Raw genomic sequence first — 20,275 nt, forward strand, 5'->3', positions numbered from 1 at the left:
ATACATCCTTCTTTCAACAGTAATTCAGCCGGTGGAAGACCGGACGGTGTTAACGGTTGTAGATATTCTACAGGACATTGTAAGTTGATGTTTTCATCTTCCGCACCATCACCACCAACTGTTTCAGTATAGTCTATTGATACGCATTTAACTAATTTGTCATGTAACCGATTGACATTTTTGTGTTAATTCGTTTGACTTCATCGTTTCTCACTGCTAGGATTGCCCATGTACTCATTTCTTCTATTGATAACACTTCAGGGTGAAATTGTTCATTAAGATTCGGACATAATACATCTTCTTTAATTGGGAACTTAAAATGAGGAAAACGTAAAAATTCATAAGAGCTGAGAACGCAGGAACTGTGTCTGACAAAAGCATTCACAACAATGAGAGGTGAAAAGACCGTGGGCATGGGCTGTTAACTGTAAATGGTTTAAAGGAGGGCAGGGACTTGAAAAAATCTCTTGGCAATAGTCTCGTCTCACGAGACTTGAATAAATCTCTTGGAAATAGTCTTATCTCAAGATTTTCTTTTTTGATAGAGAGGCCTGCACCGTGCAATCTGGACTTAAGACTAGGCACAATGCAGATGGTTCACCTTCCAACAGGGCAAAGCAAAGACATCACAGAAGAGGCTTAGGGTCAGGTCTGTGAATGCTCTTGATTGGCCAAGCCAGGTCCCAGACTTGAACATACTAGAACAAGAGTTGAAAATAGCTGTCCACCAATAACCTTCTTCCCACCTGACAGAGCTTGAGAGGATCTGCAGAGAAGAATGGCAGAAAACCCCCCAAATCAAGGTGTGTGAACCTCGTCACATTGGGCTCAAGAAGACTCTAAGCAGGAAGGGCTGCCAAAAATTGCTAAAATGCCTGATGAATGTAAAATGGGTGACTTTAGCTCAAGACTGCAATTTTACAAAATGTGAACAGCGAAAGCATCTGAATACTTTCTGAAGGCTCTGTATTTTCAACATAGAAACAAATCTGCAGTGTATGCAACACACAGTTAATGGAGGCTTGGCTGATGGCTCTTGCCACCCACCCACCTTCCTCCATAATGCCCGTGGAGATTACTGGTGAGTCGTATCTTCAGCAGGGCAAGCACTTCAGCAACACATTATGTTTTCTCCTCACCTTTTGCAATTTTGATGTCCAGGGCTGTTCTTATTAGTGCCATGAGTGTGGAGGTGAAGTGCACCGACATTTCTTCATCGACAGGCATGTTCATCAGCACCAGCCTCTATGAAAAGCAACAGGCAAGAGGCATGAGGTTACCATAATCCGACAACAACTGACATGGGCGGCTCGAAGTGAGCTGTGCTGACCCGTGGTGTGCACTACTAGTCTCATTTCTACTTATTGTTTAAAAAAAAAAAACGCTTAAAGACATAGCCTTCTTCCTTAGTCAATTTAGGGATTGAAGGAGATGCTAGCTAAGCTGAAGGAAGCCCTGAGACAAGGTGTGGGCAGTGTGGGACACGTCTCAGGGGACACTGCAGCAAATTTAATATTGGTTTCTGAATTAACAGAAAATGACCGCACAAGTGGTGTGGCTTACTAGAGAAGATAGAAAGGATATGGCCTTGTACAAGCTTTATTCCATGCAGAAGTCCATGAGAAAGCTATAAAGGTTGTTTGGTTGTCCTGTATTATGCTTGATTTGACCCTTTCTGTGGATCATGCCAATCCTGTAATGGCTGGACTCAAATATTGCTCCTCCATCAAACAGTTGCAGCAAGTGTCCAAAACTATAGTAGACTGGCATGCCATCTGAGAAGAAACCTTTACAGTAAGGCACCTGGAAGTAAATTGATAGGAAGATCATCAAGGGGTTCTGTTCTTTTGTGAAGAAGAGTGCCATCTGAGAACAGATTTCAAAATAGGTGCCTTGTCTGGGTGGGACAAGAGCCCCATTATGTTTGAATGCCCAGTCAGCATTAATATTAAATATCCTCTTTGGATGGTTTGCTGTTCCAACTGATTGAGGTCATCAAGATCGAAATGTTCTCGTGCTAAAATCTGAATACTGGAAAGTTGAGGATATCAAATGTTCTCTGGCAAGGAAGTACATGGTCTCCCAAAAATAATTCCCAAAATGATGACACTTTGAGATGGGAGAAATGCTAGTGTTGTTTGTTATCCACCTGTGGCGCTGTGTGCCAGCTCATTATAAAGATTGAGGTGAAGAAAATACAGATGTGATGAGTTAAATGAAGGTTACGTTGGTTGAAAAGTAAAGATGATAGGAAAGATCTAACAGCGTTTCCAGATTTTGGTCATGTTTATCACACATTTTTCATCCCAGTCACAAGAAATTAATAACCCTGGCGCTCACATTGCAGTCCCCCGCGTGTAACTGGCAGTAGAACTTCCTTACTCTGGCATCTTCACCCTGTGACAGGAATGAGCATTGACAGGCTAAGCATACCGTATGTGTCACATGACTCGTCAGTGTGATAAACCTGCCACGTTGGCACATCTGCACCTTCCCTTGGGGGTTTGAGTGTCTCCACGCTCTGCATGAACAGGGACATCCGATCTTACACGCCGGAGACAGACTAAGTGGCAGCTCCTCACACTGCCAGAGCCTGCGCTGCGCCCTCTATTAGAAGGAGTGACATGCCTCTCCTCGTTTTCTCTGTCACCAGGAGACCTGTACAGATAACTGCAGATGGGTCCTGAAGGAACGTTTTCCTTCTTTGGGGAAATCATCATGAATTTGGGATTGACTGACATGCCTTGCAGATGGGTCTGGAGGTTGAAGAAAGGGTCATGTAATCCATATCCAGTAGAAGCAAGACCACCATCTCAGGCCAGGACATAAACAATCTGGCCATTTTCTCTGCCTTTCTTGTTATATTCTGAACAGCTGAAGTGGTATTGGGAAAGAGGAGGAGGAAGAATCCCAGAATAAAGAGGTTTAGCCCACTAGATAGTGCCCTTTTTAGTTATCCTTCTTCCAAATCTACATTGCTTTCATAATTGTCCATCTTAGTAGTCAGTCAGAGCTTAGAGATAGGATTGTGTTGAGACCCAGATCTGAGAAAAGGCTACAAGATGTTTGATTCTTCACTTAACTTTGAGCTACTCATTAGGTCCCTTACCAAAATTTCATTCTATCATCTCCGTCACGTTGCCTGCCTCCATCCATTTCTGTCCTTTAATGATGCTCAAACTCTGGTTCATTGTTTCATAACGTCTCGTATTGATTACTGTAATTTCCTCTTCATTGGCCTCCCTGCAAAATCTATACAGAAGCTACAGTATGTTCAGAACTCTGCAGCCACACAAAGCGTTCTACTCACATCTCCCCCGTTCTCTACTGGTTACCAGTTCCATCAAGGATTAAATTCAAGATTCTGCTTCTCACCTCCAAAGCCCTGCATAACCTCACCGCTCTCTACCTCTCACACCTCCTTACACTCCTTGTCGCTCTCTCAGGTCCTCGAGCAGTCATCTCCTTACTGTCCCACGCACCAGACTCTCCTCCCTGGGACGGCAGGTCCTTCAATGCTATAGCCCTTCAACTCTGGAACTCTCTTCTTCAGTCTCGCCGAGATTGCTCCTCTTTCTGCACTTTTAAAACTTTCCTCTTAGAACTTTTGTCATCTGTGTCATTTCTTTTTTACTCTGTATGTAAAGCGATCTTGAGTTTGTGAAAGGCACTCAATAAATGTAACTTCTTCTTCTTATTATTATTATTATGTCTGCCATATTGAAGGTTCCCAAGAGTACAGTGGCCTCCAGTTTTCTTATATGAAATAAGTTTGGAACAACCAGAACTCTTCATACAGCTGGCCACCTGCCCAAAATATGCAATCAGTGGGGAGGGACCTTGATAAGAGAGGTGGCCAAGACCTCTATGTGGAAATTGAGAGAATCTTCCAGAAACCATCACTGCAGTACCCCACTTGATTTAGGCCTTATGCGGGGTGTCCTGCTGACACATGAAAGCCCACTTGGAGTTTGGAAAAAGGCACCAAAAGGGCTCTCAAGATTCTCGGGGTTTGATGAAACCAAGATTGAACCGTATGTCCTCAATTCTAAGCGTCGCATCTGAAGGAAACCAGGCACTGCATCTGTGCAATACCATTCCAGTGATAAAGCAAGGGTGTCGCAATATTCTGAACTTGTCGGCCTCTGCCCTTTGGTTCCTCTCCCATTGGTGTTTGTTGTTGTGCAGCATGATTTATGTGACAATCGCAGGATGAGGGGCACGGAGAAATACAAATGGGGGATTTTGGATGGTGGCGAATGGTGCCTTTGTGACAGGTGCGATCCTGGCCTGTCTTTGCATCTTTAGAGATTTTTATTTTTTTTTTGTCATTTTGATTTTTTGACTGCAATTTTTGGATCACAAATCTTGTCTAGTGATTTTTTTTTATGTTTTGTTAACAGTGTGCACAGTCCTCTAAAAGCACTTTTAAATTTTAGGATTCTGTTGTGCCATTCTGGCTGTCTTTCTTTGTATTGTTCTTGTATAATAAAAAAAAATATTTTTTTTTGTTTTTATTTGATCTCAACGTGTGCTACGTTTTAATTAGGGTCTGTTGTGCTATGAAAGTCGCATAATATGCTTGTGCTTCAAGTTTAAATAAATACTTGTGAGTAGGTATTGGTGTAGCCTCTTGAGATGTTGTGGAACAATGAAGCCAGTATAGAGATTGAGTTATAAGAGCTGCAGGAAAATGAGAAATCTTTCAAACAAGGGGAGACTCAGATACACTTCCCTTACTGGCTACCTAAATGCTCTTGTCACTTCTGGTCTCTTCTTAGAAGATGGCAGGGTGACCTTCTTTATAATGTGGCAGATGGCTGGGGACCCTACCCAACTGGGATGCCTGGAAGGACCACGAAAGGGACAATACCTCCCCTGGGACACGAGAGCGCAGCCGCCCTGGTCTGCATGGGGGCCACAGGAACAGAGCTGGGAAGCTCATCCTTGTTGGGACCCGTAGCCACCACTAGGTGGCGCCTGGAGAATTAAGGAGCCCTGGAATATAGCGCTTCCGTCACAACCGGAAGTAATTCCAGGAACACCCGGACTGCTTCTGGGTGCTCATACAGCACTTCTGCCACACCAGGAAGTGCCCGGAGCACATCCAGAGCATTATAAAGGGGGCTGCCTCACTCCAGTAGATGAGCCGGAGTCGGGATGAAGAAGACGGAGTTTGTGTGTGGAGGAGTAAAGGCGGCAGAAAGAGAAGAAGAGGAGTGAAGAAAGAAGGGACTGAGTTTGGGCTGATTAGTGCACTGCATTGTATGCAGAAATAAGAGAAGGCAATAAATAGCGTGTGTTTTGGACATTTAATGTCTGTGTATGGGGCTCTGTCTTCCACAGTATATAGTGGATTTATAAAGCCTTCACTTTCTTCACACTTTACCGTGTTCAGATTTAAGTGGATAGATTTGTCATTTTTTTATCCCTATCAATTCACACTCAATAAACATAATGACAAAGGGAAGACATGTTTGTGGAAAGGGTTTCTTAAAAATCAAAATCTGAAATCTCCTCGAAGTAGTCAGACCCTTTTCTGTGCTCAGACTCTGCTCAGGTGCCTCCTGTTTGCTTTCATTGTCTTAGAGATGTGACAAGAACCGGATTGGAGTCCACCTGTGTGCATATTGAATTGACTGGCTATCGCTAAGAAAGGCACACATGTGCCTGTGTATAGAAGGTCCCACAATTCACACTGCATGTCAGGACAAAAACCAAGCCATGAACACCCTGGAAGTCTCTGTGGACCACCACACTCAAACTGTGGAGAGGCAGAGATCAGGGCCAGGATATCAAACTATTTCTAAAGCTTTGAGTGTACCAAGAGCACAGCGGCGTCAATGATTGTGAAGAGGAAGAAGTTTAGAGTCAGCCGTCTGGCCAAGAATAGCCTTGGTCTTGGAGGTGACCAAGAACCCAATGGTCACTCTAACAGAGCATCAGAAGCCATCTATTGGGAAAGCCTGTAGGAAGGATGACCAACTCAACAGCAGTCCATCAATCAGTCGGAAGCCACTTTTGAGTGAAATACATATGACAGTCCGCTTGGAGTTTGCCAAATGGCTTTGAAAGGACTCTGAGAGCATGGGGGAGAAGTTCCTCTGGTGTAATGAAACAAAAATTGAACTCTTCGGGCAGAATTCCAAGCACTATGTCTGGCGAAGACCTAGTTATCACCTGCCTAATATCGTCCCAGCTGTGAAACATCATGATATGACGGTGCAGGGGCAGTAAGACTGGTCAGAATTGAGGGAAAGCAAATCCAGAGGAGTCCTTATAGAAAACCTACTTCAGAGTGTACACCAAATTAGACTGGAGCGATGGTTCACCTATTAGCATGACAGTGATCCAAAGCGACAATGGTGGAGTGGCTTCATGACAAGTCTCTTAGTGTCATTGACTCACCCAGGCTTAATCCCCATTGAACTTGAGCGGAGAGTCCTGAAGGTGGCAGTTCACAGTCACTTCCCATCCAAGCTGACAGTGCTTGAGAGGATCTACCAAGAATGTCAGGGATTCCAAGCTTGAAGAGGTTTACCCAAAGAGGCCTGAAACTAGAATTGCTATCAGAGAGTCTTCGACAAAGTACTGAATTAAGGTTCTGGATACTTCCATTAATGAAAGATTGCAGTTTTTGATTGTTAATAAATTTGCAAACCTTTCTTGTCACATATTTTCATGTCATTATGGATTGTTGAGTGAAGATTGTTGGGCAAAAATGTGCAGGAAGGGAAGGCGTCCGAGTACGTTCTGATTCCACTGTAATGTTTGATCAGTTTGTGTTATGATTGACACTTCTGCATTATTATGTTGTTATCATTTTTCCAGAATATTATTTTTCCTTTTATGTTTCTTGGGTGCAGAACCTTTTCACATTTTGTTGTTTTAAGGTCATTTAAAGATTTTACGTTTTCTATCAACAACATTTTATTGCCTCCATTTTGTGCAGATTATTGTTATTATATGGGTTACGTCAGAAGTCATGAGGGTATAACAGACCAAGGTTTCTAAAGGTGTCCAAGTTTGTGGATTCTCAAAAGAAAACCAAATTACACATATCTATTGAAATTCCTCAAGCACTGAATGATTTTTGGTTATAGACTATTAGTTAGGATTACATATTTGGCTTAGATGCTAGGTAGTTCTGAACTCCAGGTTTCAGCTTTGCTTTTGATTCAAGACCCCCCGTTTATCTCCTGGTCCCATATTTCTTGTTCTTGTGGCATGCTTTTCTCAGCAGCACCAGAGTTTGATCAATGTTCTTGTCGTACTCTATGTTCAGCTTTTTGTTGTCTGTTTCAAATGCCTATCCTCATATCAAGACTGGTATAGTGGGATTAATTTTGTTGATGCTTTTGAAGATTTGTAATGATTTGATCAGATCCCAATTTGTTTTTGTGTTCACATTCAGCAAAAAATTTGGAGTTCCAATCACCTCATTATTATTTTCTTTTCACAGGGCCTTCATTTTCAATAGGAAAAGGGAAAAAATTCCTTGTGTATGAGAGTTAAGCATGCTCAAATGGACTTTGAACCGATGACGGGATTCCTGACTTTATTCATCTGAGCGTTTTCACTCTTTTGCATGAGGCAATTTTCCATCAATGATTTATTTAACAATATATTGGCAAAAAATCCACGTGTTTGGGATATTTTAAGCATATAACTGGACACCTGATATTTGGATTGTGCCACACAAGTAACTTGAGTTTTCAGTGGTTGTTTTGATTTTGTTTGCTGTTCTTCAAATTGAGTTCCCCTTCAGCTCCGTTGTAGCTGGAATTTTGCAACTTTTGTTCTCCATTAAAATCTAAGTTTATAATTTTTTTCTCAGTCACAACTACAAACAAAACAAGGCGGCTGACAGATAACAAAAAAGATTATCGTTGGGTGGAGTACTCTTTGCGTAACCAGAATTTGACACCAAACTCCGAGCATATACATGAGCAGTGTGAACAGAACTTCTCTTCACATCTGTTCATGATGTGTGTGGTCATTAACACCTCTTGATGAGCCATTAGACCACATATCACAATTTGGTTTTTATGTGCAGTTGTATTGGGACACATCAGATGCTGACTGTCACCCAGCAGTCTTTGGACTTGCCCCAGTCTTTCTTAGTAGCTGGTAGAGAGGTTGGACCTTTGAAATTGTGCTGTGAAGATGCCATTTGTAGTCAATCAGGAATTTTACTGCGGTATGTTGGAGTTAGTTTCAGTTTCCGTCTCCTATTCGAATTGCCATTCTTTTATTGTCATTGCTGTACATTCCATAAGTGTTTGGACCAAATTTCGTATGATGAGCCTCTTTGATCTTCCTGATTTGTGTGGCCTTTCCATAACATTGCATTGCTCACAGTAGAACTCTTAGCATACCAGGCAGGAGATACTTGCTAAGCTGTAGGAAAGCCTTGAGACAAGATGCTACCATTGTGGGACAAGTCTCTGGAAATTGAACATTTGTTTCTGAATATGTAGAAACTGACAGCGCAGGCGGCATGGCTAACTTGAGAAGTCTGACAGGATGTAACCCTGTATGATGGTGATGTCCAGGAGGAAGTCAGAGGTTGTTTGGTTGTCTTGGATTATGTCTGATTTGGCTCTTTGTGTGGGACCATTCCCATCCTGGTATGAGATGACTGGGCCTGCTCTGACTCAAATATTGCTCCACCATCAAACTAACATAGACTGGCATCACATCTGAGAAGAAACCTTTACAGTGAAGTTAAGACACCTGCAATGAAATCGATAAGACGTTTACCAAAATTGTAGGATTTGAACCTACAAGCCTGAGGGTTGTATTCTGTTGTGAAGAATTAATTTCAACGTAGGTGCCTTGCCTGGATGGGAATCCCCTACTGGGGATATGCTTCAATGTCCAGTCACCATTAATTCTGAATACCTTGTTTAGATGTTTTGCTGTTCCAACTGGTTGAGGCCAAAAAGGTCAAAATGCTCTTGTGCTAAAATCTGAATGGAGGAATGTTGAGGATATCAGAAGTTCTCTAGCAAGGTAGCACATGGTCTCCAAAAAAGCAAAATTCCAAACTGATGAAACTGAGCCAGAAGAAAAAAATCATGTTGTTCGTTATCAACTTATGGCGCTGTGTGCCAACTTGTTATGAAGACTGATGTGAAAAAAAAAATACAAATGTAATGAGTTCAATGACTCTCCTGTAAGGCACAGCAAATGTTTCATTAATGTCTCCATTGCTACCAGGACCAAAAGGTGATGACTACATAATCACCTAAACACTTCAGAGATTTCTTCTTGTAGCTCAGCCTCTCCTAAGTGATATATCTAATTTAATGTTCTCATTCCCTATGTTTAGCAGTTTAAAGATAGTCTACTCTGAGCTGCCCAACTCAGTGTTAATTGTTCTCGTCCCCACCTCAGCACTGGCTGTCCCATCTTTGGTAACAGGGTCCGCAAATTGCAAACTCTGGCTTACAATTTTGGAATTTCTAGCATTACTGGAAGATAGCTAGAGACATGTAGAGACTCAAGCTACTTGGGGGAAGGAGAGCTGATTTCCTGCAAATACTGCTTAAGTCTATGATCTCTGCAAACATTGAGTAAAAAAACAAAACAAAACAGCAGAGCATGGAGCTATGTTATTCTTTCTAAACTTTCATATGAATTCCTTTCTATTCTCACCCTCTCCTTCATGAGAAAACGGGAAAATGAAGAATTTATTTCTACCTTATAAGCCACTTTGGAAGGACATTTCTTTCCGAGGCCTAGCGGCGGAGACATGTGGGTCAGCATCTCATACATGTCAGTGTAATGAATACGGCCGCTTGGGACAGGTCAGGGAGTAATGCAGATGGAAAGGGAGGAGGCAGGCATTCCCAGGGACAGAGGAGAGGTGCACAGACAGACAGACGGAGAGACAGAGAGAGAAAGGGGAGAAACAAAAGAAGTTATTTAATGCAGGTCATAAGGAAGAAAGAAACTCAAGTCTGCTCCTTCTATGCAACGTCAGGGGTGGAGTTGCATAGAAAACCGAAAGGCTTGGGATGCTCAAAGAAATGACTGCATTGCTTGCAGGACCGGCTTCTGTGATGCCCCCCAACCTCATGCGTGAAAACCCAGGGGACACACCTCCTTGCATGCACACTCCAAGCCCATGCTGCTGAGGTAAGTGAACAAAAAAACCTCCGAGGAATGAACACACACGCCATAGGGTCGGTCGAATTTAAAGAGACATGTCGGGCTTTGCTATTCCTTACCACTTCATTGTGACGAGAAAAAGGGCATGCGACTGATCGGGAGATTCAACAATACATGGAAAACATCCGTGCTATGCAGGAGAAGGTTGACCAAAGTAAATGTTGATAGGCTTACGGTCACGTTAGCACAGAGCAAGACTGACAGGAACCACACGCTAGTTAAAAAAGGAAAAGCACAAGTCACCACTGACATTAGACGGGGAGCAAGTTTGGATTTCATTTTCCTGCAAATAAATGCAGTGGAGGCTCAAACGGCTGCCCGGCCATTAAGTAGATCTAAACAGATAGCCCTGTAGAGCCTTCAAAAAAGTTCAGCCACCTTTTTAAGGACACACGCAACTGGATCAGTTCATCCCAGTATGGCTACCACTGTTATTATGACTCAAAATACAGAGTGTCTTCGGAAAGGGACAGTCAGATGATCAGACAGAACTTTCAGGCAACATGTGACCAAAAAATAGAGCGGTAGTCCATATTAGCATAAGAAGAAGAAGAAAAAGAAGACAGCCTACTAAAAGCAGTAATCAAGTAGTGAGTTTGCTCTGTTTGTCCAGAAGAGGTCCATGCTAGCGAGAGAGGTGGTGTGTCATCACGACTGAATCACAAGAAGACCAGTGATGTTTCAGTCAAGAAGAAAAGGAGGACAAAATACAACCAGTGCACCAGACTAACAGTGGTTACTACTTATGTTACTACTCATGAAATTAGTGGGCAGACCGTAGTCTTTAAGGATGTAAAGGATAACGCAATATCCTAATATTTAGTTAAAATATTTGAATACTCATTTTACTTTCTGTTTACATACCATATGGATCCAACATTAGGAAAACATTGTGCTCAAAATTTTAGCTTTCGAGTTTTTTTTTTACACATTTTTTGTATCCAGGACAACAGCTGGATCGCTCTTCAAATCCAGCTCAGGTCTGTGCGTCAGCATGTGAGTTTGTATGCACAGCAACTCAAAAACAATCACTTCATCCCAATAAATTTAAATTTTAATACAAAAAAGAATAACAAAACAAAAATCATAATCGTGATAGCCAATGGTAATTCAAACCAGACTATCCAAAGAACGCAAACTTTTACAGAGGAGCAAAGAAAGGGAATTAGAAAGTGCAACGGCATCACCCCTGCCCTGACGTCATTACACTGGCTTCCAGTTATACATAGAGTCGATTTCAGAATTCCTCCTTCTTCCATTTAAAGCCTTAAATGGTAGAGGTCCTGCTTACTTAGCTGAAATTATCATTGCCTACAAAGCGAAGCACGCTGTCAACGGACAAAGGAGCGGAGAAACCCGTAAGAGAATTTGGGGGACCATCTGAGCCTCCCTGATTAAATCAGAAGAGTCCAAAAAAATTGAGCTGAAACAAGCACCTGCAGGCATAAAAGCTGCCTGGGTAGCCTGCACAGCTTCTCAATGTCCATAGCTCTATCGAGCGGATCACTTTCATGGACATCCGTCATGGAGAAGGTCTGCTTCTCAAATGACACAGCTTAAGGGGTGGGGTTCCATGGGTCATTGTGTACAGGGTCCAGTTGTCCTCACTGGGCATTGATTGATTCTCGGGACTGCTGAAGGAAAAAGAGACAAGATAGTTAGCAGCAGTGCCACCTCTCATTCTGGGGTGGTACTGCAAGCATCAGCAGAATCCGATGGGTGTTGCTCAGGGCATTAGGATCACAAGATGCTGGCCTACTTCACATTCCAAGGATTATTAAAGTAACCATCTGAGGTCAGCTTTTTAGCTACATGGCTCTGTGAAGTGTATAAGGGATACCCCATTTTGGTATCCCGTTCTACTGCAAAGCTGGAAATGACCCCGATATACTGGGAGCCACTGTAATCAATAGAAAGATTCTGTTGTCAGATTAGACAAGAACTGTGGCTGTGTCTGACTATGTTACAACTCCAGGAATGCTGCTGATTGAATTTTTGATTTAATCTCCTCTTCAGTAAACTGGCCAAAGTTCAACAGTTAATTCAGTGGCAGATAATTTTGGGTAAAATTGATGTGAATCAGCTTTAAACTACTTTGTGTCTTTTTGTAATTGCATTTTATCTGAAAGCCTGTCAGCGTTCTGTGTCTGCTCTCTGTGAAGAACGCTATACAAAAATAGAGTGAATTGAATTGAGTTACCAGGCGGTCACTCGTTCTCAAGTCAGCTGAACTGAATTCATGGTAGGAGGGGGCCTATCCTGGCAGCACTGGGCATGAAGCAGGAAACACCCCTAGATGGAGCCCTGTAAGTATCTGAATGGACAAGAAAAGCATAACCGTCAAATGCAAGAAAATCTAAATCTTGAGAGTTGTCCTCTGTGGGTTGATTCTAACCCTAACCCTAACCCTAAGTCTGCTTTCTGTACCATTTCTGCTGTGTCTCTTCGGAAAGGAGGGTGTCTCTTTAAATTCAGGTCAAGCAATCCAGTCATTACTTTGCTCAGAGCAACAGGCAAATCATTGCTGGCTGAGAGAGAGAGCAAGAGAGAAAGAGGCTGGGGGTGGGTGTGTGGGGGGATTGAGTTGGAGCCAAACCTTGCATGCCACCCTGTAGGGGCAGTTCTTTCCAAAGCCCAGAGGTGGTGAGATCGTTCGCACCACCTTGTACATGTCCTTATAGTGAATCCTTCCACTGGAAAGAGAATACAGGGTGTTAGGAATACACACAGCGCCCTCTTCTGGGCCACACAACAATACGCATGTGCCTTCCATTACTTGCCTGTCTCGAGTCCTTCATGACCAGGCCAGCTCCAGGGCAAGAAAGAGAATCTGTGGCATGGCATTCCTAACTGGTGTAAACATGGAAAGGGATGACAACAGGAATGTTTAGGTGTCTCATTCGAGACTGTTCCTGCCAGTGCCTGACAGTCTCCCAGTTGATATCCTGGGACACACCAGCCTGCTTTGGGCTCTACTGCCAGTGGCTGGCCAAATAATGGTGCTTTTTACAATTGATGTTTCCTACAAATGGAATGATGCATCACACCAGTTAGGAATACAATGCAAGTGCCACCGCCAATAAGCGGCTTCCTGTTCTTTCTTCGCGATGATGAGAAAGTAAAATGGAAAGACCTCACCATCCACTAGCACAACACACACACAAGCACACACATTGTTCTAGCTGGAGCCTCATCTGGTCCAGTCCCCAGAGACATTGGATATTATATATACTAGCCGACGCCGTAGCATACAGTGGTGTAAGAATAGGAACAGAAAACGGTGAGAAAGGAATTCAGAAATCAAGAAGAAAGAAATACTTCTTGAAAGATGCAGTTGTGAATAGGTGTTTTGCTGGAGACGACAGATAATGAGTCGAAAGATCTAACCCTAGAAAAAGCCACGTACGACTGACCGTGGCTGAAGACTGGTTGTTGTAGATTAACGCAAACCTTTGCAAACGTAATGCAAGGCAGGATGTTGGGGTTGTGTTTGAAGTAAATGACAATGGTAGCAAGAGCTTGAATTTCAGCTTCACCACCATAGACTCCGGATGTTGCCATGTATTGATAGTACTCTTGACTTGTTGCGATAACTCGACTTGCGTTGGAAAGAACAACAGGAAGAACGTCTCCAAATCTGTCCCAATGTGATGCAACGAAATCTGCTGCCCTATGTCATAGTGAGAGTGCATTGCTTTTGTCAGCCGTTTGTGTCAAGAAATAACCCACTGATAGGAACAGGCAGTTGCCGGATCCCGGAATAGAGATGACGTTGTACAAAAACCCGTCGACAAAGAAGATACTGTCGTTCACAAAGGCTTAGGAAACAACCGTCGCAGTATAACGAAAATAGCAAGGAGCGAAACCAATGCCAATGGTCGAGAGAGTACCTTCCTGTAGCAGGCTATGGAAAAGACTCCCAGGCGCAGACATGGCCGAAGTGAAAGGTCACGCTAGATATAGGGCGGTGATGTGACACCAGTGGGGTCATGAGAGAGGAGCGGGGAACGCGGAAGTCCGAAGGAGGAATAAGAATCGAGAAAAGCGGTGTGGGGGTGTATGGGAGACCGCAGGCAGCGTGGGGAAGGGTTTGGAAAAGGAGGAATAGGAATCGAGAAATGCTTTGTGGGCTGCGTGTGAGGGGGACCGGTTTGGAAGAGGAAGCAGGATGAACCAGAAGAGAAATAAATATAAGAGATAGGGATATAGATGGTAAAAAAAAAAAAATTGTACTGTGACACCAAATTACAATATTAATAGTCGAAAGACTCGAAACATCTTTACAAAAAAAAAATAGAAAGTGTGGGGAAAAAAAACTGGAATGTGATGTAATTCGAAAGTTGAAACGGCCCTCTCATTTATCTGGCCACCAATCAGGACGTTCAAGAAAGCCATTGGTGTCTGGTGGGGTTGTGGATGGGTGTTCCTGTGATACAGTAAATTCGTCCATCTTCAAAGAAAGAAAAGCATTGAAATGCAGTATCGAGTTATGCAGTAAGGCATTTTAATGGCAAAATAGTGTATGCTGCATCTACCACAGCCTTGACGAAATGTATGATTTTATGCAGGACTGTAAAAAAATGTGTTCATTATTGTTCAGCCCCAATGGCAGACCCAAAACAATGGGACTGTGCTTAAAGGGTTAATATGCTGCACCCACTTTGTGTTATTAAGATCGAAAGAAGCCTTTCTTAATGTCTTATTACATAAAAATAAATGACTAATTGATGCAAGTGCCAGGGTGGATGGACTGGCATCCCGACCAGGAAGGAGTGCGGTTCCTCACTCAGATGGGAGGCCATAAGGGAAGGGTCTGTTGGGACGGGGATCCCAGCCAGGTTTGTTCCTGGTGCCTTTCCTGGCCTCGGAAGGTATAATGGAAGGACTGCCTTTAGGTGGGTCATATAATTCTCCAACACAATGGGTTGGCACCATCTTTGTGGGGCGGGGGGGGTACATTAGTACACCAACAGGGCATCGTGTGAGTTGTAGTTCTGATGGACAGCCCTGTAAGGATACTTGGGTGTCCCACACAGAGGGGGCTGTGGGGAGAGGACTCCTGTACTGTAAATACTCGGAAGTGCTCCCTGGGTGTAATCATGTGTCATCAGAAGTGCCCTCTGGTCTGTCATTTTAAAAAACAAAACAACCACTCAACCTCATCCAGAGAGTCGGGGTCAGGAGAGGAGTGGGTCAATGTTGGTGGAAGGAGAGGAAGTGTATTGTGTCATTGAAAAGAAGAAGACACCTGCAAAGGTACACTACGTGTATTTGAACCTGTGACTGTGGCCTTGAAATTACTTCTGAGGTTTGAAGCTCAGTGGCACCCCGTCAGCTACCATTCATAGCACCTAAAGCGAAGTGTTATTCAGTAGGCCTTTCCTTGGCCTGTCTTCTGAATTTTTCCAGTTTATTAGAAGGGCCTTCCTTTATATGTAAAACCTAGCTATGTGGTTTATGTGGTATTGCAACCTCAAGATAACAAATAACGTCCGTATTTAAAACTAGAGTGCACCGACCTGCCATCCTGCATAGCAGCCATAGTTGGCTCAAGGGGTTCAGGTAGCATCCATTTCACCAAGCTTGCACAATGCATGGCAACTAAAGGTTGTACCAGGTTATGGGGTAGTTGCCAGACTCACTACACTTTTGCCCGCATTCTGCATGTAGACAAATGGTGCCAAGCAGCAGCATTCTGATCACATTGGCGGCATCATGATATAGTAGCACTATACCATGTAAGCCTGAGAGCTTGAATCTGGTAATGGAGGGCCACTGCTGCTCCCAGACCATATCACAAGTTCCTTTATTCCATTTCTCTTAGCAGTTGGCTCAATTTACTCCATTTATCCTTTACCAGTTTGTAAAATGATGACACCAGCAGGGCATCATGGGAGTTGTAGTTCCAATGGACATCCTCGTAACGGTACGTTGGGGCCACTTAGAGTAGAGGACTCCCATACCTTCAAGACCCGGAAGTGCTTCCTGTGCTTCGTGTGACACTGGAAGTACCCCCAAGTTCTAAGAGGACTCCCATACTTTAAGGAGGTTCCTCCTGGCCATATGAAAACTTTCCTATTTAGCACACTGAAAACAAACATGCAAACCCCATGTAATCCAGTCACTGGGGGAGCTGGGTGCAAGGCACTGACAGACAGACAGACAGACACACACACACACACATGCAGAGCCAATTAAGGGTCCCCAGTAAAGCTAACCTGCACACCTTCATGGACATGAGAAGAAAACTGGACGTCCCTTATAAAATGCAGGCAGGATGTGCAAGCCCCCTGCAGGCAATGGCTGTAAAACCCCTGTGGCACTTCCACACATTACCACCTCATTTAAAAAGATTTTAAAGTTTTGATCACTCTTATTAGCTCACATAAATAATGACACGATATGTCGAGGTACAAACTCGCAGAGCTGATGATCTTGTATCCTGCTGTGATAAAAATGTAATGTAAATGTAAAACAACCTTTCCACAGTCACTCTGTCACATGCTTTAGGGGGACTGGGATCCCCATAAACAGAACGGCCCACTCATCACACGTCGGGCGGATCACCCAGGAGGCATACAGCCGTTTGAGAAAGTCAACCCTCGGTAACAACACCCCCTGAGCCCACCAGGCTAACACGTTAAAAACAATGATTATGACCTCAGGGATAATAAGTGATGTGATAACGACTGCACCTGAAATTGTGAATCGGAGCAGAAACAGTTCAAGTTCACGAGTCTCCGAGCGCACGCCGGACGGGAATCCCGCCGTGTTCTTACCATGCCGCCTGGTCGTATTCCGCCCATATGCGCACAAATTCATCGAGATGGTGCGGCCCCAGAATGGAAGAGTCTCTTGTCAGGTACTCAAAGTTATCCATGATTACAGCTACAAACAGGTTCAGCATCTGAAAGAAGCAGGAATGCGTTTCATGTAAGACAAAATTCAAGACAATGCCTGGCTCACAATTTGTTGCTTATCTTCTACCCCCTGCATTTGAAATGTTTTTAAAATTTAAAATTTCCCTGACAAAAAAAAAACCAAAACAATAATTTGGAGTGGGTTGGGATTCCTATGCTGACACCATTCCAGATCAATTCTGTCATCTCCTCGCTTGAAGCGGGGAACGTCAGGATCTTCCAGGACCTACCAAACCAACATCCAATGAATTCTGGTTTTAGTTTTACTGGAAAGAAGAAAACATACATTTATTTCATTGTCAGGTTTTAATGTGCAATGTTGGCATCATAATTCATTTTGCCATGATCAGAGGGATTTGCGCATGGTAAGGAGACCAGGATTCACATCCCTGTGTGGATATTCTCCAATGACATGCAGTTTAGGTGGATTGGTAACTCTAAAGTTCAGGGTCTGTTCTTGCCTTGTGCCCAATGCCACCGGGGTTAGGCACCAGAACCCTATGACACTGGTCTGGATTAAGGGGGTTACAAAATGACATTTTACTTCTTCTTTTAAAATTCTAAACACTAATAGGCAACACAAATGTTTCCCATGTCACCACAATGCTGTGGAATTTAACGTGTTGTGATTTGTCTCCATTATTGTTTTTTTTTGGCTACTTTTCTGGAATACCACATACCCTATTAAAACTTTTTCAGGGTTACGGAATCCATTGATATCATTTTTTTTAGCTTGTTTTTTGTTCTAGTATGGTTATTGTCAGAGACAGACACCTGGGGGGACACTCCATGCCACAAGGGGGCGCAGTTGCTAATGCTTTTAACGCCACTGTTCTGAAGCCACACCCCTCACTTCCCCAGAACCTTTGCAAAGACCTACAAAATGTAAGCCAGCTGGCCTACTGGGAGAGGTTGTTCATTTGTAGATCAGAGAGGAGAGAAGTTGGAGCTCCTACTCTGTGCTCTACCCCAGTCTGATTTTGAGTTTTCAAGCTGAATTTTGAGTTTTGCTCTCCCTGTTTCTTTTAATTAGTTAGGGCAACATAGCTCTTCATTTTGTTTTGGTGTCATTGCATTATGTTATAAATATTTTGAGTCTTTCTTGATGCCGTTTCAGTTAAAGGTCGTCAGCGTGGCCTTTGGTCTAACCTTTCATTTCAACATGGAGTCCAAGTTGGACCCTAACGCTACGTTATTTCATAGTAATCAAGCCATTAATGTGACCAGCAACATCAAAGGAGAGAAATCCAATGCTAGATGACTTGCATCAAAGCTACAACTCTCCTAATGGCTATTCTGCTAAAATAATTCCGTTCTTTCATAAAAAGCATTAAAACGTTAATGTGGACCACCCACACTTTCTTGCTCTGCCCTTTGGTCTCTTTTTTTGGTTGAAAGTACGGACGCCTGATGTCCTTGTTACGAATCTATAGCAGATTTTGAAAGTCTTCAGACCCCTTGTCTCTTTTCACAACCTGAGCTCAATGCTCAAAGAAGCACAATGCCTGAACAAGCTTATCTGGAAAAGGGCAAACCCTGGACACTCTGTGCACTGTTGGGGGGAAAAAAGATGATGGCAAAACTGGATATCATCCTGCAAAAATCTCCTCCAGGTGGCGCTCTCTATGAGCACTTGTAGCCACAGGCTTATTCTACCATGGTGGACACATGGGGGTCTTTACTGCTCAATGCTATCAGTGTTTCCTCCCTATGTGCTCGTTAAGTTCATTTTGAAATATCTGCACAATGCACATTTATTTATTTACTGATTGATTGGCTGTATGTTCAGTCCTGTGAGTCTGTATTCTTGTTTTCTGTGTTTTTGCTATGCTTCAGTATGCATCTAAAGTTCCTCATGGGATTAATAAAGTTTATCTAATCAAATCTAATATTAGCTGGGTTTTCTGGTACCTTCCAAAAGGAAAAATGTAAACACCTCAACAATGCTGATGGGCTTAACATCCTAAAACTCAATTATTGAAGGTGATGTATAATATACTGGAACATTCCGACACCTGCAGATTATTGTAGATGCAGCAGTTTTTACGTAATTAAAGTGACTGGCCATGTATGCTTTACAGGTGACCAGGACTCAGAGTGTACGTCTGAGTAGCTTCCATGTGACAGCCACTAATTGACAAACGTCCCTTACAATGCAATATGCTAAAGGCTGACTAAACCGTTGGTTTTCCTTACCAGGAAGGAGCTGAAGAAGATGAAGGAGACAAAGTAGAAGTAAGCAAAGTCAGTGCCGCACGACTCATTGGGAGACGTCAGAGAATTATTGGAGATGGCAGCAGACATGTCCCTCTCGCACGACTGGCCGCCCAAACAGGACAGCATGATCTCCTGCCATGATTCCCCTGTGGCACTTCTGTGGGTAAAGAATCAATAGAACACAAGTGGCAACATCTAACCATGGCGTATCATTTCATGTAAGTATACACAGATTTTGTAGTTCAAACAAACTATTATGAGGATCAAGTCTGCTTATAATAGTTACACTTCTAGATAGACAGATACATGTATGTGAAAGACACTATGTAAAGATAGATAGATATGAAAGGCACCATACAGTGATTAATAGATAGATAGATAGATGTGAAAGGCACCATATAATGATAGACTGTTGTTACATTCATAAGCAGACTTTTACCAAACCAGTTTTGTAGACTATAAGGTGCTTATATTAAATATAATGTATAGTCGGTAATCTCCATCACAAGGAGGACACTTCTTCTCAAATGACACCAGATTGGCCTCCCTGGATCACCTAATTACCAAAACCTCCTCATTGTATCAGTGATATGGTGGTCCTGACCTGAACAACAACATTAGTGCACTGGTGAAAGTCCGGAAGTTGTTGTGCCGGTTTATCTGGGACCCATTTTTCAATTCAATGTTGCCAAACACCTGAAAAACACAGAGGAAGAGAGTTTAGTGGTGGTCATAGGGATAATTCACTTCATTTTCTGTCTGTGTTCATTGTTTCTTATCTTTAAAAGTCTGATTGCATCTTGGTGTAAAGAAGCAAAATTTATGATGCCTGCAGTGGAAATAATGACAAAAAGGACCAATAAGAAACAGGCATTGGCAGTAAGGGGAGGAGCCTATGAAGGAATGGAAGCGTTCAATACAGTGTGTTATACATCAGTCTTGGTGTTTTTTGATCTCTTTTT

General features: G+C 43.0%; 1 protein-coding gene across 11 annotated transcripts in view; it reads right to left on the reverse strand.

Moving 5' to 3' along the window:
* The window catches only part of LOC120537999 (voltage-dependent R-type calcium channel subunit alpha-1E), a 368,732-nt gene that overhangs the window by 40,563 nt on the left and 307,894 nt on the right, over positions 1-20,275 (reverse strand). For 7 of the 11 annotated variants that reach the window (XM_039767331.1, XM_039767338.1, XM_039767332.1 and 4 more), the window contains 5 exons: positions 19,918-20,009; positions 19,293-19,470; positions 16,956-17,083; positions 9,706-9,802; positions 1,140-1,245 (listed from right to left, as the gene is read on the reverse strand). In XM_039767331.1, coding sequence (XP_039623265.1) covers positions 1,140-1,245; positions 9,706-9,802; positions 16,956-17,083; positions 19,293-19,470; positions 19,918-20,009 — 601 coding nt within the window. Of the gene's footprint in view, positions 1-1,139; positions 1,246-9,705; positions 9,803-12,772; positions 12,870-16,955; positions 17,084-19,292; positions 19,471-19,917; positions 20,010-20,275 lie in introns of those variants that run through there. The other 4 variants (XM_039767337.1, XM_039767333.1, XM_039767329.1 and 1 more) reach the window with 2 other exon arrangements.

This window comes from Polypterus senegalus, chromosome 10, assembly GCF_016835505.1.
Source record: "Polypterus senegalus isolate Bchr_013 chromosome 10, ASM1683550v1, whole genome shotgun sequence".
NCBI lineage: Eukaryota > Metazoa > Chordata > Cladistia > Polypteriformes > Polypteridae > Polypterus > Polypterus senegalus.